We start from the raw sequence: 23224 nt of genomic DNA on the forward strand, positions 1-23224 counted from the left end.
ATAAACAATCTTCCATGTATGAATGACTTGCAGCCCTGCAAACTTGCTCAGCAGATGTTCCACGTACCGGTATAGAAGCAGCAGTTCTCATTACTGGTCCCTGTCTGCCTTATCAAAAAACATGTCTAGCTGTATTTCTGCAACTTTTGGGAGGAGACAGGATTCCTTTGGGCTCCCTAGGATATTAATTTGAGTTTTTGTTTGGATCAATTTCATACTTTTCATACACATAGTCAGCTCCCTCCCACTGAAATGCACCTATTTAATCTGATTCAGCCAGTGTATGAAATGTGCCCGTTGTGTGCATGGTGCTGCGTGGGTTCACCGAGTTCCACTCTGCATGCCAGTAACCCCCAGGGGAGCTGTGGCACGATGAGCTCCTACCTGCTTGCTCGGTGCGCACACACAGGCACAGGCACTTGATTACTCCTGGCTCCTTGGTGAGACAGATTTCTCTCCTGCTCATCAGCTGGCCGTGCAGATATCCTGAGTGCTATTTGCCCGTCCAGCCCCTCCACAAAACCACACAAATGTGTGTGTCCTCACGCTTATGTAGCTGTGGCAGCACGCATGCTCAGCCCTGTGTGCAGAGCTGGTGCCTGCATGTTGGCACTTCACTACCCCCCTTGAATCCCCCTCTTCTCTGGGCTATATGTGGCATTTCGAAGCTCTGACAATCTGCTCCAAATGTTTTCCATATTTGTTCAGCCTCCTTGATTCAAATACCAGGAACAAGTCAGCCAGCACAAAGCAAAGCTTTGGGGGGCAAAAAAACTCACACCCCCATCAGTGCGTGAACAAACGCACACGCACGTGAAAATACCTAAAGTTCATCGGCATGGGAAAGAAGAAGGAGAAGAAACCCCAGCAGAGCACGTCCCTGAATAACCAGAGCCAGACAGGGAAGGCACCCGAAGAGGAGAAAAGCACTGACTCGAGCAAGACGCAGGAGTCCGCGATGAAGAAGAAGAAGCAGAAGAAAACCAAGGGGGATCCCAAAACTGGCCAGGAGGAGGAATCCCACACTTGTTGTGGCTGCCGTTTCCCGCTGCTGTTTGCTTTGTTGCAGCTGGCATTAGGCATCTCTGTAACAGTGCTGGGCTTCCTTATGGCAGGCATCAGTTCTTCTCTGCTAGTCAGAGACACTCCATATTGGGCTGGGATAATTGTAAGCATAAAGTCTGTTTCTCCGTAAAGTGCCTTTGCCAACATTAATGCAAGCTGCATGACGCTCCACTTTAGACTAACCGACTGCATGCACAACACCATTTGAGTTATGCTAACTATAAATATTCCTGGGATTAAATGCCTGGGTATACTTTCTCAAGGAAACTGCTCCTGCAGAATAACACGATCTTTCATCCTCTTCCCTGAAAAACCCAACAAACCTTAAATAAAATAGAGGGTTGTTGTTCACTAGATGTATGCATTAGCTTGTGCTTTGCAGTGAACTTCTGCCTGGGGATGCTGAAAAGAAATGTTGATTACTTAACGCTGCCTTCCCTCTTCCCCCAACAGACCTTAACAATCATGTTTTATCAGTGAGAGCATAACTCTGTAACTCTCAACTTTTAGCTGGGTGTGTTAGTAATAGCAAGAGGAGAGAAATGGCTGTCTTCTGAGCTTCCTCCCTGTGCTGTGTTGAAGAACTGCTGTGATTTAACCCCTTTCCTGCCTTCCATTCCCCAACTTCTCCCCCACAGGAGGGAGAGAATGCACGTGGCCATGGGGAGGGGGATGGCACTGGTGGATGGATAACGTGGCAGGGAAAGGGAGCCCATCCCAGGGCTCACTGGTGGCTCCCGCCGAGTCACTCACAGTTCCGAGTGACGTGCCAGCCTCTCCACATGGGCTGGTGGGGATGGGGTAAAAGGCAGGGTCCTGCTGAGAGTAAATAGGAGGCACTGCTGGCAGGGAGGCAGGGGCTGGTCCCCAGCGCCAGCTGCCCCTGCAGAGTTGAGGAGAAGGTGTGAAGCTCACAGTGCCATGCACGGTGTGGCCCAAATTCGCTGTGTGCTTAGAGACTTGCAGTTGGCCTCTGGAGAGACAGGATTGGTGATTATAAGCCAGGGATGTGCTGTGAATGTAATTTAGTATGCAGGTTTTTTTCCCTAGGCAGCAGGCTTCAGAAAAATATATATTGATGTGTTAGCACTGTTTTGGGTGCTGTTAGACTGTAAAAACTCCCAGTAAAGAAAGAAAAAACTATGGGAGCATTTCCCATAAACGTAATTCCTTGCTAGGCAGAGGATCATCTGAACACCTGAACTGTTTGGGGTTTGCTGTATTAATCCTGCTGGGTGATTCTCCAAAGACTGGAAGGAGTAGGGCCCGAGCTCCCAAAGGAAGAGCTCCTCTTATCCTGCCCTTCTTGTTTCTCTTCTGACCAAAGAGGTATCTGAGAGTTTAGAGATGTTTCACATGGTGAGACCCTGCTCAGGAGGAGAACTTCCTCCAGGGGTGTTCCCGGGGGGTAGTACAGATGATAAAACAGTAGCATGTGACAATTTCATTCCTTCTGTATATTTTGGGGATTCTGGAGTCAGATTATGTCTTTTCCAGACAGCACTAGTAATAGCACAAGTTTGAAATAGCTTTTTCACTAGAAAAAGCTGGGTAAAAAGTGAGCTGAGCTGAACTGGGGTGTGGCCAGGGATGATATAACAGCCACGAGAGCAGCCCCTGGCCCACGTGGATGTCACCGGTGTCCAAACACCATGCATCTGAGACATCCACATACACCTGATCTCTCTCAAGGAGGCCTGAAACCCCACCAAAGTCACTACTTGCAGAAGACTAAGCTATGATGGCTTTTGTTATTAGCAGCCACCGTTGGCAGTAATGACCTTCAGATGCCCATTTCAGGTAAAGCTCATCCAAGTTCTCCCTTGAAAAACAAGCAAACCTCAACTTTCAGTCTTGGTGATTATGTTTTGCACTAATCAGCCAGCCAGGATGACCTCTGGGGAAACATATCTCCTGGGACTGTACTGGCTGTGGAGCTCAGGGCTTAGTATTGCTTCATGTTACAGCATGACTTGGCCATCAGGGAGACCAGTGCACCCTGTGGGCTGCAGGTAGGGAACCATGGGGAGGAGTTACCATACCCATGGTTTGACCCAGATGGTGACTCTAACCTTGGGGAAATCCAGTATCATGTTGAGCCACCAGCATATTCTTGTACGATTTGATACCTCCCTGACTCAAAATGTCTTTCAGTGCCCCTCTTCTTCTTGCATCTCAAATACTGTTTTCAGTTCTGGTCCCCTCACTGCAAGAAGGATGTTGAGGCTCTGGAGCATGTCCAGAGAAGAGCAACAAAGCCGGTGAAGGGGCTGGAGAACAAGTCTTACAAGGAGCGGCTGAGGGATCTGGGGTTGTTTATGGTTGGACTCGATGACCCTGGGGGTCTTTTCCAACCTAGTGATTCTGTGACTCTGTGTTTAGCCTTGAAAGGGGGAGGCTGAGGGGAGACCTTATTGCTCTCTACAACTACCTGAAAGGAGGTTGTAGAGAGGAGGGTGCTGGCCTCTTCTCCCAGGTGTCAGGGGACAGGACAAAGGGGAATGGCCTCAAGCTCTGCCAGAGGAGGTTCAGGCTGGACATCAGAAAAAAAAACTTCACAGAAAGGGTCATTGGGCACTGGAACAGGCTGCCCAGGGAGGTGGTTGAGTCACCTTCCCTGGTGGTGTTTAAAAGATGGGTGGATGAAGTGCTCAGGGACATGGTTTAGTGGTTAATAGGAATGCTTGGACTCCATGATCCTGGAGGTCTTTTCCAACCTAGTGATTCTGTGATTCTTGCCCTCAGGGTGATGGCTGGGACTGTGTGCTGGGGGCACATAGCCAGGCAGGCTTCTGGGAAAATACACCACTTTCCTGTACCCTCAGCCCAAAGCAGAAGGGAAAAGAGGGATTTGAGACCAGCAGAGAGGGTGGTGAAAGGAAAACCAGTGCTAGAAAGGAGAGGTGGAACAGTGGTGCAACCCCAGAGCCTCCCAGCAAGAGATTGTTTGTGGAGCACTGGCCGTGGTCAATGCATGCATCTGAGAGGCAAAATGCAGGAGGTAGAATATAATGCTGCATTTACTTTGTTGCTGTGCTATTATGTCTCCATGGAAGTACTAGGTGCCTACTGGGATATCAGGTGGAGATGGCCAGGAGCTGGAGTTTCTGGGTGTGGGGGTCGCAGGATGCTCTTGGTGAGCTGTGTTGGGGATTGTGCTGACAACCAGACTCCAGAGAGCTGGAAGGAAAATTGTCAGCAAAGGAGGACTCTTGGCTGGGACATCCTGTGTGTGGCTGGTAGTCTTATTGGCTGGCTCTTGGGTTGCCATGGGAGGCTGCATGGAGGGCACATAGTTAAGGGATTGATGACCCACGTGCTACTCAAGAACAAAACTTGTGGCAGGAAGTAACTTCCCCAAACTCATTTATTCACACAGAAATGAGCAACAGAACAGAAAGATGTGGTATAAAATACCATAGCATATTTGTTTTAGCAACATCCCACTCAAGTGCTCTTTTTAAAGGACTTGATTAGTATTCAGAATCAAGAACTTCAAAAAATCTATTATCAAGACCTTTTTAGCAACATTAGTTATAATGGGTGAAGCTCATTCCTGGTGTTACTCCTTTGGAATTATACCAGGGCTGGATTTTCTGTCATCTGCAGGATGACAGAAAAACGAAGGAAAAATCGTTGATTTGTTAAATAGACCCTGATTGATAGTAAGATATTTTTTTCCTTCTTTATTAGTGGCAAAATGGTTACACCATTCCTTGCTGAAAATCAAGTGCTTTAATGTGTTACCACGAATGAAATGGAACTCATTTAGAGGATCAGCAAGAGTAAAATGCTCTCAAGGAAAGCCAAACCCTGGAAAGCCATTTGAATTAAACCAGTTCAAAACCTGACCACTTAGGTTTGTGAGGATAACACAGGCCAGGGGTAGGGTTCAGCATCCTATGGAATCAATGTGGTCAGAGATCCACTGTCAGGGAGTGGAGGAGGCCCCCAGAGATGAAAGGTGCCTGAGAGATGGGCAGCAGTGGCCTTTCCCTCTTGCAGCTCCTGCAGAAGGAAACAATACATTCTTACATTGCATCAGAAGCTTTTCACTGTGAAACCTGGTTAAAACCTACCAGTTCAACATGTATTTCATTGGAAATCAGTGGGACGTTAGTCAGAAACCAAAGGAAAGGTTTATGGACAGAAACCAAAGGAAAGGTTTATGGACAGAAACCACAGAGCCTCCTTGATTTACCACTTCTGCTTCAGCTTCAACAGCCTATTCCCTTTAAATTCCTCTGCCATATTGCTAGGGACTGGCAAATAAATGCAATTAAAACAGAGAGTGTGGCATTCACCTGTACACCTACCTGTAGTCATTTACAGTGAAGGTACTCAGATCTGAAGCAGTTGCCCTGTGCCTCTGTGACACCTGTCCTGAGCATCCAAAACTGCAGTCTGGACCACACCAGCAGCCTCTTCCTTCTGCTGCTTTGATGGAGCTTGGGCAAACTCTTCACCAATCCACCCATGAGTGCAGGGCTTTAATTTTTTATGTGTCTTGCCACTGACTTGCTGCAGAGCTTTGGGCAAGTTACTTAACCTTGCTAAGACTTTGTTATTTCCCCTGTAAAGTGGGGTTAATAATGGCTATCCGTCACCCCTTGCTTTGAGATCCTTGGATGAAAAGTGTTGTAGAAGCAGTAGATGTTAATGGTATCCTTTTCATTCTTTTTCATTAGCTTGTGACCTTCTGACACCCAGAAGAAGAAACGATGTATTTCTCCTTGAAAAATCTGCTTTAAATTATTTCCACTGTGATCAAAAGTTGAGAGTATCAGAGTTTTCGCAGACAAGCTCCCTTTCAGCCCCATTTTGCAGACTCAGGCAGTTAAGAAAGTTACAGAAATGCTCATCAGAAATTATTATCCAGAGTGTTTATTATTTCTGTCAGAAAGTTATTTTAAATCCAGATATAAGTATAGATGTATATAAAATGTGGTGTTTTAAAAAACTTTTTTAAACAATCTGTTCCTCAAGTAGCTCAAGGCAGCAACTGTGGCCCAAACTGACACTTATTTTATTGCAAAAATTAGCTGAGCCCACAGCTCAGAAATTCTGATGCTTCTCCCTGTTCAGGCTCTACAGAGTCACATCTCCTCAGGTGTTTCCCCAGGCCACAGGGTCCTTGAGCTTTACCCAGGGGGTAGCCCTGCCTTGTTGCCTTTTGGCCTCACAATTCAAGCATTAGCTTGTCTGTGGTGCAAAAGGCAGGTGGACTTTTAGCTGAAAAAACAAATTAATTATTCTTTTTAAACCTGGGGTCAGAAATATTTATGTCTCTAAATTTTTATACTGTTCTTTTTAAAGAACTTCAAAAAAAACGTTAAGCCAAAAACCTTCACCAAAGAAATAAATCAAGGTAAGAATAGGTGAGATAAATGAAGATCATGTGATGGCTGGAAAACCTAGCTATGAGGAACAGTTTGCAAGAGATGAGAGGTATGAATGAGCCAGAAAGAACAGTACAAGACAATCCATCCATACAGCAGGGCTGGCAAAGAAGTTTGACTGGTTTTCAGGCTTCAAAGATTTTTCAATGCTTAAGTATTATGGGGGTAGGAAAGAGCCAGGACTACATGCTGATACTTACATCCCTATCAGATGCTGATAAATTGAGATGTTTGTTTAATTGAGGTACATCTGCATGAGAGCCTGACTCACACGGTGGGTCCTGCCACTGACTCAGCACGTGTTTCTCAGCTGGTAAATCTGAATGCCAAAATCAATAGTGCTGCCTGTAACAGGCAGTGCTGACCCAACCCTCACCTCTTTAGCTTGCCAGGGTCTGTGTTGCTTTGGGACTGGAAGGGCAGGAAGGCAGTGTGACAAGCTCCCTGCACTCAGCACCATCTTTGACTTATACAGCTCTCACCAAAGTCACTCTGGCATCCCCAGTTACAAGGGAAGACGTAGACCCCCTAAAATTAAGGGACTTCTGACAGAGAGAGGTCAGGGTTTGAGATTTTCACCTTGAAAATGGGTACAACGATGGTAGTATATATATGTGTTAAGGAGGAGCTTTCAGAACATTATTGTCAGATGCATGCTGAAAGGAAGAAGCATTGTATACAAGTGTCTGGGGCAAAAGGGCAGTGTCATGCTATAAGGTGATTTAAACTAGTAATTGGTGTTGCGTCCATGATTAGCTGGGGTTGACTAGACCCATGCTTCTCTGGACCAGAAGGGATTTATTGTACCTGTAGCTCTTCCTATAACGTAGATGGTTTCTCTAGCTCAATGTAATGAAGCAATTCAAGGGCAATGTGGTCTTTGACAGTAACCCCACAGATGAGGCTCTGTAGATATTTCCACCTAAGAGATGATGTCTCACACAATAAAATGAGACAAACCTGTATGGGCAAGCCACAATCAGCCTCCTTGCTTTATCTTTCCAGATACTCCTGCCTGCTGGATCTAACATTTTTCCATGAGGCTGGATGCTCTGGCTGCATGTTGGTGGCCCTACCAAACATCAGACAACTTCTTTATGTATGAGGCAACATTTTTATCTTCCTACAGAGGGTCAATAATTGGGAAGCATCCCCAGCTAGAGGGGGATGGCAACCAGTCCTCTTCCATATTGATACAGGGAATGACTGACTATTATAAAACCCCTGAATTGTGTTCTCTTTCAAAGCCTGAAAGGAGAGACAGTTTCTTGTTAGCCCTGGCCCCTTGCTGGCTTTTTTTTTTTGTTGCTTTTGACACCTTTTCCTGCAGCAATTGTGGAGGTGGCTTTCAGTCAGGCTTTACCTCCTATACAGCCTTGCTGGGTTTTTAACTTTTACTTGTTATCAGGGAAACCAATTTCAATTTTTAATAAAAGGTGACACTTAAAAACTGCTGCCATCAAAGCAGCTAATGGAAATTATAGTCATGCAGGCATCCATTTTTTATACAAGTTAGCTTCAATTTGCCATGAGCAAACATCAAAAGGTTTGAAGGAGGATTGCCTTCAAGAAGACCTTCCAAGTTTCAGTATTTAATTGAACCTTCTCCAGAATATATGAAACTCTGGATGGTATGCAGTGAGGTACACTACATGAAACATGCTATGGTGAGGTTTCCAGTGCTTTTTTATAGCTGTATATGCATGTAGGACCAGAGCCATCAGCTCTCTAAACTCATAATTTTCTAAAAATAACTATGCATTGATGCCTGATTGACTGTAAACCATACTTTTATTTTAATCTGATATAGAGTGGAAAACTCTATAGGAAAAAATCTTGTAATGTCCTAAAGAATGATTAGACACCAGAGGTCTATGTGATACTTGGTCAAGTGCCGATCTAATCCTGGACATCTCTGTGGTTTAGCTCCCTACAGCCTCACGGGGAGGGAGGAAATTGGAGCTCTTGGCTGGATTATGCTTGTGCAAAAAGCCAAGGTAAGATCTGTCGAGGGAGATTGTTCAAACAGGTTTCCTCAGCCTAGGTAACCTTGTGACTATAGAGATGATGACTTTCCATAGCTTCACAGTCATGGGCACATCTCAAAACACAAGTTGTGTTCACATAGCACTCTTAGTCATGTTGCATTTTTCAAGTTGCAAATCACTGCTTGCTCTGAGACCTTTTAATGGTGGTTTTTGTGCCTTCAGGCATTTCATTGCCCAGCAATGTGTTTCAGAACTTAGCAGAAGTAATAGTCTGCTGCTGTAGCTCCTGGCTTTTTAAGCAATGGCAGCCTTGGCAGTGCTTTCCTGAGGGAATTAAATCTCACCGTAGCACGAGTAACCATTTTCACTGCTGAGCAACTGATCTAAATAGCAAAGATGGTTACAGAAAAATACGATTTCATTTGATTCTGAATGTTTTTGCAGGGTTTTGATTACTTTACAGAATTTAAAAGAAAGCTGTGTAGCTGTCACTGTGTGTTACTGCATGCTTTGAAGGGACCTGAAGTAAAGACATCAATATTTTATTCCGTAGGTGTAGCAGGGATGGCCAGTTATCATGGGATTTTACGGCTGTTAAGAGAATGATTTCCTAGGTGATGATGACATTTTCCTGCTACCACAATATATATGTTTCTCATATATATCTCTACAACTACCTGAAAGGAGGTTGTGGAGAGCAGGGTGCTGGCATCTTCTCCCAAGTGACAGGGATAGGACAAGAGGGAATGGCTTCAAGCTCCACCAGGGGAGGTTTAGTATGAACATTAGGGAAAAATTTTCACGGAAAGGGTCATTGTGCACAGGAACAGGTTGCCCAGGGAGGTGGTTGAGTCACCTTCCCTGGAGGTGTTTAAGGGAAGGGTGGACGAGGTGCTAAGGGGTATGGGTTAGTGTTTGATAGGAATGGTTGGACGCAATGATCCGGTGGGTCTCTTCCAACCTGGTGATTCTATGATTCTACGATTCTATTATTACAGCTACTATTTTGGAAGCAATTTTTATGCAACTCGACTGCTCTTAAATCTAATGAGAAATCTAGAACAGGAAGAATTCTTAAGATGCAATATGGCAGACTGGCTTATTTTACCTGTGGTAGTGAGGCCTAGGCTGACTGGAGGCTGACGAGATCTAGCAGTGAAAGCTGCCTATAGCACGCACTTTTGTTGTCATTTTCTCAAACCTCATAAAGCAAATTGTTATCAGTGTCACTATTTGCAATACCTTCTACAGATGTCTGGCATCAGAGATGATCCTGGTTCATAATGGCAAAGCCAATGGGAGCATTTTCTTTCTTGCATTAAAGTTTTTGTCCAGTGGACTTGTTACATTGTGGGTAACATGGCTTCTCCAGATGTGTGGAGTGGAGTTAATCCTTGCCATATATGATAAGATGGGTGAGCCATCAAGTCAAGTTTCACCTCTGAGGGTAAGCCAGAGACTTCAGAGATAGCTACAAGTGATAATTTCATTGCTCTTGGCCCTACAGAGAGGGACATAAGAAAGATCCATAGTGTCTTGAAGTGAGCAGCTATGAAATAACTTGTCCATAATTGAAATTTCTTCCTAATTCTGTTAACAGCAGTTTCCCCCCCAAAGTCTGAGTTTACATTCTTATTAAAAAGGAAGATTCCACCTGTGAGTCTCACATGGCATTGCTCCGCTTGCATTGCCCTTCAATGTGTCTGCCCCTGAAGGTTTTTACAGGACGTTCTTACTAACAAACCTCATATAAAAACCAGATGAGCTTTGCTATGTCTTTATGAGAGTTTGCAACATTTGTCTTGTGGTAAAAGCTCCTTCGAACCAGGTTTTTGCCTTCTTCCTTCATCTCTTGGTGGATATTTCCAACTCTCCTGCTTTACCAGCCTCATGTGCAAGGGTTCCAAGATGCTCTGGATAAGAAGCACTTTGGAAAAAACTCCAGCTAAAATTGTAGCAATAACAAAAGGAAAGCCAGCTTCACAACTATACAAGGGAGACACACAGACAGACTAGAGCAGTCAGTGGTTTTGAAATGTGTCAAAATAAAGCAAACCACATTAATATGCCAGTGTGCAAAAACAATGAATGTGAACCACAGCAGAAATTTGTGCCCCTGCATGTTCGTATTTCCCCCAATTCCATACATTACATAACTATCTTCATCAGTACCATGGAGTGTCCTTGTGCAGCTCATAGACCTTGCGCTTAGTCCTTGAGGGACCAGATGTGAGTGAGCCTCAGGGTGGTGAGGATGGGGAGAGCGGCTCCCTTACCCCAAGCCTCATGGTCCTCACTGTGTGGTAGTGTCTGTGGGCTGTGTCCAAACACCCTTTTGTATTGCCGCCTGTCCTTGTTCCTATCAGAGATAACAAAAGCCTGTTTTTCTCACCCGTGGCACTTTACAGAAGTGTAGTAAGTTCAGTGAAAGGGACAGGGTTGACTAGCGTAGCGGGATGCTGGCAACCGCACTGGGCAGGGTGTCAGCCTGCTGTGCTTTGGTGGCACCTGGAGCTATTCAGCACAGCAAGATTGACTAAAGTAAAGCTGGTGGTGAGGGATTTTAGGTACACAGAGCTTGAGATTGATCTTCTTTGCTGCTCAAGTACTGGATTTAAGATAATTAAGACATATAAATGCATGTTCGTTGCTAATGCCAAATGTGCGTTGCGGTATGATTACCATCTCACTGTTAAGCCATCTATTTTGCATCAATGTGTGAGGCTCCAAGCTGTGAGAAACACCCAGTTGTACTGTCCTCTGTGTGTGTACAGGGAAAGTTGATTTGCCAAAGTCCTGAAGAGCCAAGGAGTGCACAGTAGATCTCTATGGATGCAGGTACCTTCCTAGGCAAATCAACTGGGACACACTCCTAAATGCAGTTGAGATGAGGTCCTGTTCCTGCTGAAATCTAGAGGATTTTAATTCAGTTCTCATGGCAAAAAGCTCTAGCCCTCTTTGAGTTGGGACAGTCTGGAAAATGTCTACTCCTGTTTTGATTGTGGTTTAAAAAAATTAATGCTTAAGCTACTTTTCAGCCTTGGGATGATCCTGCCCAATGGGAAAAAACATCTACTGCTTAATACTGAAAAGAAATGGTATTAAAACTTTTCTAAAGCATAAACTTTTAAGTATTTCAGCCAGCTCTAGTAAACAGCTGTTTTCCCTGGATTGTGAACCGGGGGATTTTATAGGGTGTGCCTTACCCAAAATTAAATCTGTGCCCTTTCTAAATACCTTTGTATCACATTTGGGTCTTTTTCTAGACAGTACTTTTCTAAATTTAAATTCTTTCCTTGGATAACCTTTCGTATCACTATCTATTCAGCACAGGGTTTATCTAGAAAATTTTGAAATATAGGATCTTCAAATAATCTTGAGTTGAAATTTACTCAGTATCGAAATGCATATTTCTAGATAACAGTTGCAAGAGCTGATCTAATTAACTGCTGTTCTGCAGCTCTTACAGAATTTATTTTATTTGTATAACAAATGTATATTGATTGGTGGCAAGCAAGTGCTAGAGCAGGTTCAACTGCATTTTATGTTGTGTGCTTAGTCAATAAGGCACAGGAAATGTATGCTTCACACTGTGATATTGCAGTGGCTATTGAAGCACTAGGATGCAGGATTACCTAATACTACTTAGCAATCAGTATCAACAGCATCCATAATATGCTTGCTGTAATGCAGCTGTCTTAGTCACTTAGTGGGTCCTAACGAATATTTACCTGAGGATTTTTGTAGTTATTCTACTACAGGCTCACAGGTATAATTCAAAACTGATCTATTAATAATATATAAAATAGAAGCATAAAGCTGTTTCTGTCCAAATGTTCCACACTTCAGTTTGCTCCAGTGAGTGAATTTACTTTTAACGAAACAAAATGTGGTAAATATAAGGGTCATAATTCTCAGAAACATCATTTTTTACTGTCAGAACAGTATGCTTCTCTGGTTAAATAAAAAAATGTTCGTATATTTTTATAAAAGAAATACTTAAACCCTCTGGAATACCCTGGCCAAGACTTGCCAAAATCCTGACCCAGTGTAATCTTTTAACAAATACCTCTCTACAAATGTGCCTCTTCAAGTATCGCTGAGTATATTATTTAAATCCCAAAGGAACTTTAGAAAGTGCGTGCAGGAATGGAAATCCTTTTAAGCGATAGTCTTTTGTATGGGAAGGTTTCTGAAGAGGGAGGTCTGATCCTGCTGCATTGAAAGCTGGCAGGGTTTTTGCAGAAGTTGTACAAGGCACTTGATGGTAGAGAGAAATTCCATCGCTGGTATCTAGCTCTGCCCTCGGAAATGAATGCAGCTCTGTTGGCTTTCTGTGGGAAAACGGGAACAGGAACGAGAAAGCAGGCACAGTCGCATGATATCTCACGAGAGTAACCTGGAGGCAAATCTGGCATTCATGCAAGTGTAAATACCCATTAGCATGGCTGAAGCAAAGTAAATTTGATTTATTGCTTATAACATGATCCTTCATCACCAGATCCTGAAAATACTTAGGTCTAGCTTTGACATGAGCAAGCCCTTTGATTTCACATTAATTTGGAGGCATAACACCAAGGGAGTGTATTTAAGCATGTTTTTTTAGTACTTGTTGCAAGTTCTTTCCTTCAGCCACTACTGCCGCTGGGGAATTTATAATTTGGATATTACTATAGATATGATCTCCTTAAGATTTAAGTTTTATGGGCACGTTAATTGAATTAAAAGATTAATATATAGTGTAAGGGACCAAGGACATAGGCAATTAATCCTGAGAAATAAAACATGGTTGAGTCACATAGAAGCACTATAGGGCAAAAAAAAAACCCCAACCCTAGCACTGAAGGACCTTTGATGAGAAAGGTTGTTTTTTCCCCCGACAACCCTGTCAGCTATGGCTGTCAACAATGAAAAGAAGAAAACAAATAAATTGGAGGCCATGTGTAAGTCATAGGACCAGAATATAAATACACATGACATGGAAAGGAGTAAATAATACTGACGCTTTCTTTAGAAATGTTCTCAGGCAATACTTCCTATTCATGTCCTACTGAAATGACATGAAATAAAACATTATGGGAAAAAGCGTTATTAATCACACAGGTTCCTGAGGGACATAATCATCCATGTGTTGAGAAGCACTCTTCCTTTACAGGGCTGCTGTCTAGAGTCTTACACCAACAATGAAGATGTTTGCTATTTTATTTATCAGATCAAAAAAGGAATGTGTTTAACCACTTCTGTCTAAAAGGACAGTTATGCATTTTTTACTGCAGGTCAAGCAGCTTCCCGTGGACATGGAAATCTGCATGCAAACATCATTGCTGCAGCCCACAGGTGGGACAGGGCAATGAAGGAACCCTGCATTCCTCCAGGAGGAAGCCCTACGTTCCTCCCTGAGCAAAGAAAACTCATGCCCTGAGCAAAGGCAAATCCCACTGCTATGGGAAAGTAGAAAGCTTCAAATTAATGACAGGTTTTTGTAAGCCCCAAAGTAAAATGAAAAGGGGGGAAAAATACAGATTCTTGCTGTAGTCACTGGGAAATTACTAGCTATTACTTGTAATCGGGATGCTCCTTGCAAAAAGGCGAAGGCCTGCTCCTGGCCCCATGTGAAGACAAGCCTTTGCACCTCTGAAAGCAGGCTGGCTGATCTTGGTTAAGGTTCCCTCTAAGGTTTATCATAACTGGGCCTTTTTTTAAGACATGTTGTGAAGCAGTGCTTAAACCCACACACATGTCACCAGCTCGCCTGTTTTTCCAAGGCAATCCAAGCATGTGTGGATTCCTCCAAGCATAGCTCCAGCCACCAGCACCACCCTTTCCCTCTGTGCGCACAGTCAGGACTCCTCTCATTCCCTGATAAAGCCCCAACAGCCCCATTTCTGCACAGGGACCCCTAAATGGGTGCCTGGAGACACAGTTCCTATTGTCCAGGCAGTGGGGAAGCTGTCAAAAAGCAGTGTCTGATTGCAGAGTTGTGGCTTCTGTGTCCTCTGCTCCCTGGCTCTCCAAACACATGGGAGGATGTGTGTTTAGCACCATGGAGGGACTCAGAAAAAACTGTTTAGAAAAGGAAATAATATTTACTGGGCTAGCTCCTTGGAGCAGGATCTTGCCTCCTTTTGTGGCTGGAAAATGTCTACTAGTGAATACCTGCTCCTGCAAATAAATCTCAATCTTCAGAATTAATAATAAAGACAGCTAAATGAATAATATAGTGCATAAATACTTGTCCATTACTGTTAACCGTCAGCAGTTACTGTCACAGGGCTAAAATGCAGTCTCAGATTGCAAGGAATATGTCTTCTTTGGAAAGGTGTCCATTCAAGGAGAGGCGGAAAACCTCTGCTATAAAATGTTCTGCTTCTTATCCAGTGGCAGCTATGGTCACTGATTTACAACCTCTACTGGTGACATAAAAACCCTGTTAGTATCCAGTGCTTTTGAGGCTTGCAATCTCAACTTTATAAGCTTTCTGCTGGTTTCTGATAGTTAGTCACATGGAGAAAATCTTGAAACGCATCCTGGAGGATATTGCTGGGCTGTGTCTTTGTAGGTGTGATTCAAAAAGTCCCTCTGGGTAAGATTTTTTTGCCTCAGCATCCGTAAAGTGAAGGTTAAAACACTTCCGTTCTCATAAGCTCATCCAGACATATGGGGCTCTTACACGCATGGCTGTAGCTCCTAGTCAAATGATTTGACTTACACACTGTTCCTGGATCTATTGTCCTGCTAATATAGTAGTGTGTTTTGGCTTGAAAAAAAAATGTTGGTTTTGTGGTTTTTTTTAACTCTGATATATTTTAAATCTCTTCCCTTGCAGGTCTGCGTGGTGTCCTTAGTGGGATTTGTTATGCTTTGTATTTCATACCAACCTGATGAGAAGACGTGCGTGCAGTTCACAGTGAAGGTACCCTGACTTTTTAAAAAATTCTTTTTCCTTTCATGTTGTCAAATACAATCAGAAAAGTTGGCACTAGGGATATTTCTATGACCACATGAAAAGAAGTGAGAATGCACCTGAAATGCAAGAATGATTTTCTGGTGTTTTCCAGGCAGCTAAGGAAGAAACTGCAGCCTATAGAGGGGAAACTCTAATAACAAATACTTGAGGACAGAGGCAGATACCTATTTCTTTGCCATATTTTAAGAATATCTAATAGATTCAGACCAACAAAGCTGGAATAATTCAGGAAATGTTCAGTGAAAGACTGGGATTTGCTGATTAAGTAGAGACATTCATGAAGAGCTGGGTAAGAAGTAGCATGGGATAGAAGTGGTCCACTTAAATCTAGTTTTAATTTTCAATGTGATCCAAAAAACATCTCAGCATCTTCCCAGCAATTTTGCTTCTCACCATGAAATAAGAAACTGCAGGGGCAGAGGCAAATTAAAAAGGGTGGATGGAAATCTCCAGCTGCTCAACACCACAGTCAGGGAGAGGGAGGCTGTACCTGAACATTGGCAGGTGTATCTCAGTGCCTGGTGCCTTGTGTGAGGGTTGGGCCCTAGCAAACATGGGAAAATTTTAGCAAACCATGGGGATAAGCATTCTTTCATGAAGCAAATTTCCATCTGAACGTTGAAAGAGAGGCACAGAAATCACGCACTGTGCCTTGCCTTCAGTGCCCAAAAATGTGCTTTGTTGACACCATTAAGTGATCAGAAGAGAAAGTCTGAGAGCGCTTGTTACAGATTGGACATTTTTAACGTGATTTTTCTGGATCGTTAATCCTTATTATTGTAATTTTCAGGGCTCTTAATATTTTGCAGACACATAATAACCAAGAAAAATACTGAAGCAAGCAACACAAAATAACAGTGATTATTAACTGAGAAAAGCAGAAGGAAATCAAATGCAATGAGCAGCTTTTTGAAACCTGGCATTCATGCTCCCTTAGAAATTAGACTCTGGTGTGTCTTTTGTGCCTCTCTCAAGCTTCTTCTGTACTTACATAAAGAAAAGGGTGAAGAAGAACAATTGTTTCTGCCCCTTTATTGCCTTTATATTCTCTCCCTGTCACCTTTACACCCGAGAGTAAGCATTACTGCTGCCTGGGGAGCTGCTGGGCTGGGCGGGAGCTGCCACGCCAGGCTCTTTATTGCTTGCCCTGCAGCATTAAATTGAACTTGGCATCCAAGCAGGAAGGGAGTCATCCCTCGTGGTGGGAACAGCATGTCAGGCTAGGCAGCTCAGATGTTTCTGCCAGCTTTAGCAACACCACCCACCCTGGCAGTGAAGAACACAAGCTATCGCTACTGCAGGAAATAAACTTTTTTAAAGTGCTCCTCAAGTGATGTAAAATGCTTAATTCCTCATCATCTGGCAGAATTAGAGCTAAAATCTCCTTTGAAAGACTTCTGGTTCAGTCAACAGCCCAGGGATTGTTACCTACCCAAAGCACACTCCTCTAAAGAATCTACCTTCTTCATATTTCCAATTGCAGCATTCCACAAAACTCAATCATTCTTAGACTGTTCACCTCTCCTGTCCCACATTCCCATCAGGAGCCATTATTCCATAGTGCCTCCTCTCCTCATTGCCTGTCCAGACAAACTGCTTCTGGCTGCAGGGCACGTACCTACTTTAAACAAAGTAGAAGCTAAGAGACTCCTCCAGGGCCTTGATCATACAGAGCTCATCTATATCTCCAGTATCGCTTCTCTGATCTTCAAATGTCAGTTAAATTCTATCTCTGAACAAAAAAAAAATGAACGTTATCTACTCAGCAACAAGGCTGAGGACACAAAATTACAATAATGAGACAAAGCTGAGCCATTTGGGTTGTTCTCTGCTTCCTGGGGGCCTGATGCTTCATCCAGTGCTGTGGTTGTGCTCAGCTTTATCTGTCCTGACTGTCCTCCTAGGGACTTGCTCCCCAGTCCAGGCCCTGCACTCACATTGATGACTGATGCCCAGTGAGGCTGCCAAGCATCATCCTACAAGAAAATCTTGTCTGCTTTGGGAGGAGGATCACAGGCTTACAGGCATAGGGGATTTTAGTCAACTCCCGAGGTGACCCTGTGACCACTGCGAATGACTCCCTTGGGTGGGAAGTGGGAGGAGACCCATGCAGTCCCCTCTGCCTTCCTCTCTCTCAACAGCTGCTTCTTTCATTTCACACTTGCATGAGCCTGGATGCTGTTAAAGAAAGAGGCATTAGAATTGTTTTCAGTAGAAGTCCCTTGCTGAGACTACTGCGGGGTATCCACAAAACCTTGTATGTCTGTGAAAAAGGGAGACCACCACTCAAAGAGGGGGTGGCTTTGCCCTTTGTGGGGACAATGGTGAGTCCCAGATGGAATTTCTGCCCCTGTCCCATCTCTGCATCTGCAGGAAGGGTGCTCTGCAGTACGTCAAAGCAGCACACCCAGCTGTAACATGCGTATTTAAAAGGAGAGACTCTCTCCCTTGGCAAAAAAAAGAAAGACCACAGGAAAATTCTGAGATTTCCTGTGGGCTTCCTGGACTGTTTGCTAATACTTGATAGATCACTCACTGTGGTATTCATCATGTCATCTGCCGCAGTAGCGTGACAGCCCCTACTGCCCACCCAGCCCCAGCAGCCCACGCTGTGACACACACCGTGGTTCCTCTTCCCTGCATGGGCTTGTGGCTGAGCCACCACTGCCTTCAAAAGGGATCCCCTGGATCCACATCTGCAAATCCTTCTAGTTTCACCTCTGGTAACTATGAGAAGCCTTTTCCATGAGGAACTCCGTCCATCGTAGGTTCTTTATTTTCTTTTTGGCATGGAGCAAAACTATTGCCTGTAAATATTTCTAAAGCATTTCTTCCTCATATGAGGAACCTGAAGGAGGGTGAGCTGCCATGCTGTGACCTCATCATATGCTGTCTCTCCCTGCTTCCCTTTCTCCTTCTATTTAAACAGCAATTGCAGTGCCTATCTTTCTAAGGCTGTCAACAAACAGTTTCCCAGCGGCAAGTTCTGGTTCCTGGGCAGAGCTCACTACGTGGTTGCATTTGTGATGTTGAATTTGCCTCCAGGTCTGGCATGTGATTAATCTGCTGATGGGATCTCAGCACTCGCTGTCTTGTGCTCCCTCACAGGCACTATTTGCATTTGCCTCACCTTTGATATTTGGAAATGTGATCATTTTCAGTGGCTCACAGAGAGATTCCTCTACAAATATCTTGTGAGGATAATAAGCCATTTGGAAATTGTCCTATGTTCCCAAGCATCGCTGAGTGCCTCTGAGGATTGCTTTGAGAGCTGCCCATGTATCTGGTGCATTTCAAAGGGATTCTGAGATTCCCTTCCCTTTAGGTACAGAACAGGCAAATTCTTGCTTAGTGTATCCTGAGTATATAAGAGTTTAGGCTCTGGGTTTCATGCTATCTTATACTGATTTGGACTGGAAATTGGCAGCTAAATAAAATACCTGACAGGGAGAATCAGGCACACCGTGTAGTCTTGGCTTAATGTCTCATTTATTAGAGAGGATTGATTCTGTCTCCTGCTTGTCTGAACCCAGGGACTTCCATCCAGTTTGCTAGGAATTCTGCATTGCAGAACAACTTTGGTCCCCCAGAGAAAAGGAACAGTCATCAGTGTTTGTCCATTTTCCATTTTCCCCATCAAGCACACTTGCACCATCTTTTAAAGTAATGCCGCAGTCCTATGAATTTCCACATCTTTGGTTGGAGGGGATCCATCAGTCAGTAGCACTCCCTTCTATGTGTTTTATATGAGTAGGTGTCCCCATTTTCCAACTTCAACTTTCCCATGGACCCTTACCTTGAAAGCTGCAGGGGTGAAGTAATTGCACTTAATAAGAGCCACCCTCATTTTGAAGCTGCCCTTAGTTTAAGCTGCAGGGGAAGTCATTAAATTTAATAGTAGCCAAGTCTTGGAAACTAAGATCTTGCTGTAAGAATTCGGTGACACGGGGGAGAAAATGTATATAGTGTTCTAAGATCTTCAATACAACCAAGTATTTTTTATTTCAGGCTGGCAACTGAATAGGAAGATTGATTCACACTGTAGATACAAGACAAATACACTAAGACTTTGAATTTTATCAAGATGTACATATTTGGAGTTTCAAGGTTGTAAAAAAATCCTTTTATATTGATAATTTGCTTGTGGTATTGATGTTAAGAGACACAGAGACAGAAAGAGAGAAGCTCCTGTTTAAAATAACAGATCCCAAACGATGCCATGTGTCTGACAGATAAGATGCCAAGAAAATTAAATGCTTTTACAGTGCTGAACAGAACAAAAAATGCTATTTTGGCTAAACACAGAATATTATTTTAATATACATTCACACATATTTGTATGAAGCACAGCAACTGCCAGTTCCAGCTATCAAAAGCAAGGGAAGTCCATATGGTCTGCTACCCAGAGGTCTCGGGTGTAACCCAGAGTGACAAAGGCTCTGAATCACTGCTGGTTTCTGTGCATTTGTGGGGGTGGTCTCTGCATAACTACCCTTGACAAAAGCCACCCTATTTTAAAGCTGCCATTGCACTAGGGGAGGGAAAAAAACAGACCCTTGTCCTTCTCATGCCATAGCAGTGGCAGCACTGGGAAATTAAAGGTGCTTACTGCTTTTTCACACCTTTGAAAGACATCTTTATGGGACAGGTTTCGGAAGGGCATTGATCACTGCCTGATTTGCAAGTATAAATCATATTAATTTGGGTATGCAAACCAAGAGCTGGGAATAACACACGAACAAAGTTTCCAACACACCTTCTCAGCACAGGCTGGGATAGTATGTCATCCTAAGCCTCAGTCTGCTCAGTTCTGCTTCGAGGCAACTGTGCTCATTTGTCTCAGCTGATGACTGTAAGTCTAGCCAACGCAGGTACTCCCTCCCTCTCTAATAAAGCATCTAGCTGTAAAGAGACAGAGATTTCTTGGTGCTTTCATCAGGTCTCAAAATTCCAAGGCAATAAGCATATAAAACATGCAAGGCTGAATTACTAGTTCTTGAGATGATCTGTTGAACTTGGTGTCACCCAGGAGTTACAGTGGTCTTGCAATTTTCAAAACACACAATGTCCAGATATTTCATTGACTGCCTCCCTTTCCTGTGAAGCGCATGTGCATGCATTCATTCTGGGTTCCTCATTCTTCATGTAGCTGGAAAACGAGTGATGGTTTGTTTTTTTTTTTTTTTCCTCTTTTCTTTCTTTCAGCTGTTGTATTTTCTCCTGAGTGCCCTGGGTCTGGTTGCCTGTGTTTTGGCAGTGGCCTTTGCTGCACACCATTATTTGCAGATGACAAAGTTTACCTGCGATACCATCCTCAAGTCCTGCCAGTGCAAACTGGACACTGCAGACCCTCTTGGTAGAATCTTCACCTACGAGGACGCGGGTGGCTGTGGCAGCCTCACCAGCATGCTCAACCTGTACTTGCTTCTGCAGATGGTTCTCAATCTGATCGCAGCCCTGGTGTGTCTGTCAGCGTGCTTTGTGATGTGGAAACACAGATACCAGGTCTTTTATGTGGGCGTTCGGTTCTACCCTTTAAATGCTACTGAAGGCCAGCAACAGCAAGTATAAGGTCTGAGCTGGCAGGGGGTTGCAGCCAGGGAATGGAAAATGTCAGCATGCTGCCACCATATACACCACAGGCGGATGAGTGTTTGTAAGGTTTTTTACAAGGAAAAACATTCGCACAGTTTTAATGAATATATTTTTCAGTCATTTTTAAGAGCATTTCATATGGCTGCTCTCGCAAAAGGACCCTTGTGAGACTCTCCAGAGGTCACAAAGTCCTAAAAATGCAGCTGTCCAAATACTCACCAAAGAGGATCTTTAATAGCCATAGCCAAAACGAGAGTTTAAAAAATCATTGGGAAATCATCTGCAGGGCTAAAGCAGTTAAGAAATAGGGTCCATTTTGCTCGCTTGTAGGGACCTGTCCTTGCCTTCAGAGAAGCTATGCTGATTTCTACCAGGTAAAGATCTGGTCCCATCTGTGTAATTATAACAACGCTGATCATGCTTATGGAATATATTGTATCTTGGATGCTCTGGGTATAATCCACGCTAACCTGATGGGGATTTACCATATGGAAAAGTAATAACTGAGGTCAAGATCTCTTCCAATGCAGGCTGAGATGGACAGCTTAGTAAATATATTGATGACTGCCATATAAAATATATATAGGAGTTTTCAGAGTGACTAATGATATCATTTACCTAATCCAGCTACCAATAAACACCAATAAGAGTGGGTTGACTAATGGTGATTTGGTGGGCCCTGCTTGAGACCCCAGATAGATTTCTGAAGTGCAAATGCTCAGCACTTTGTGAGAAAAGGTCATTTTAAGAGATCTTGAATTGTTGCACTCCTGAAGTTGATGACCCTGAATCACTAGTCACATTGAAAACTATGTTGGTATTGCTGTAATTGCAGGCTCGCAAATCTGACATCAAGCCAGTTCCACCAATTATACTCCAAGCACAAAAGGCCAAATACATTTTTGGTGTGACTCCTCTGAAGACAATCAGCCTTACACACCAGCAGTGGATTTGGGCCAACAGCCCTGCAAGATATATCCCTGTGGCAATGAGTATTTTCAAAATGGGGTGTGGGGGGGAAGCAATAGGAGACTGCCAGTCTCCCAAAAACATAGTTTATAATAACGAGGGCAATAGAATAACAATTTCTTAATAAGCAGCATAGAATAACAAACCACATTCAAGCAGTGCTTTTTCACCTTGAAAGTGTGGCTCTAGAAGTGCTTTATGTCTTATTAGCCTTATACTGAGCCTTACACTGAGACAAGCATGTCAGTTTGTCCCTCAAACTGTCATTCCCACTTGCACAGCATGGATTCCTAAATGTGGGGGCAATTCTGAATTGGCAGCATTTCACATTGCCCTCTGATAGCTGTGCAAGGGCAAGGCAGCTGGTGCTCACGCCCTGCCTTGACTAGGGATTTCCCGATCCCTGCCAGAGCAAGGGTGTTTCTGAGGTGGGGTGGAACAATCACATGCCAGAAAAATTGCGCTACAATCATCAGCAAGGAGAAGCAAATAACATTTCTATAAGGTTTCAAAGACATGAACTTCTCTGCAGCAAAAAGTGCCACAAAGGATTAAAAAAATCAATTCTGGCAAAAGCTATTCGTCTGAGTAGCTCTAATCTTACCAAAACTCTCTTCCATATGGTGGTCGTGCTATCCCAGGGCTAGACCAGCATACCTCCAGGGTCTCTTGTGGTCCACCTAAAGGGCTGCTCTGTGTATGTCTTCAAGTTTTTGTCATGGAAAGAGCTTCTAGAATAGACACAGAGATACTGAGGTGCTCTCTGCCAACTTGCAAAGTGAAAAGCTTCAGAAAATGAAGGTTGTTGAGACCAGCTTCCAAATGGCCTTCTTTATGTACCTAAAAATAACAGTCACTAGTAAGCATGGTTGCTGGGCACCTTTTCAAGGGCACCCGTTGGCTTGCCCACATGTTGCCACCCATCTGAATTCCTAAGCCCAACTCCAAGTCTCACTCAGAGCAAGATGCGACAGCAATGAAGTGCATGGGTGGGTTGGCAGTGAGAGATTTGGCCTCCAGCATCAGCGGGGATGTCTGTGCAGTGGTGAGAACCAGCCCATCGCCCCCCAACTCTGGCAGAGCAGCACTTGTGGATCTGTGTCAGGGCCAGCCTCCTGTATGAGATGGATATGCAGGGATGCCTCTCACTTGCTGCTTCTACTCAGACATTGGTTTGCCCTCCATCCCTCACACGACTCCAGCTGTACTCGGCCAAACCTTAGGGCAGAGGATATACCTGC

At 43.8% G+C, this 23224-nt stretch overlaps 2 protein-coding genes across 2 annotated transcripts in view; one reads left to right on the plus strand and one right to left on the minus strand.

Moving 5' to 3' along the window:
• The window catches only part of ITPR2 (inositol 1,4,5-trisphosphate receptor type 2), a 998050-nt gene that overhangs the window by 678718 nt on the left and 296108 nt on the right, over positions 1-23224 (minus strand). The gene's annotated exons all lie outside the window — the stretch shown is intronic.
• SSPN (sarcospan) lies at positions 678-22782 on the plus strand. The gene is made up of 3 exons (XM_069862929.1): positions 678-1168; positions 15279-15365; positions 20625-22782. Exons 1-3 carry the CDS (start codon positions 839-841, stop codon positions 20988-20990), a joined length of 783 nt encoding a protein of 260 aa, XP_069719030.1. The 5' UTR covers positions 678-838; the 3' UTR covers positions 20991-22782.

This window comes from Phaenicophaeus curvirostris, chromosome 1 (genome assembly GCF_032191515.1).
Source record: "Phaenicophaeus curvirostris isolate KB17595 chromosome 1, BPBGC_Pcur_1.0, whole genome shotgun sequence".
Taxonomy (NCBI): domain Eukaryota; kingdom Metazoa; phylum Chordata; class Aves; order Cuculiformes; family Cuculidae; genus Phaenicophaeus; species Phaenicophaeus curvirostris.

What these genes read in the sequence shown, in the direction of transcription:
- SSPN (XM_069862929.1), top strand. Translation starts at nt 839, where the DNA reads ATGGGAAAGAAGAAGGAGAAGAAACCCCAGCAGAGCACGTCCCTGAAT. An exon ending in CATATTGGGCTGGGATAATT is followed by an intron (nt 1,169 to 15,278) that starts GTAAGCATAAAG and finishes CTTCCCTTGCAG; the next exon opens with GTCTGCGTGGTGTCCTTAGT. An exon ending in GCGTGCAGTTCACAGTGAAG is followed by an intron (nt 15,366 to 20,624) that starts GTACCCTGACTT and finishes TCTTTCTTTCAG; the next exon opens with CTGTTGTATTTTCTCCTGAG.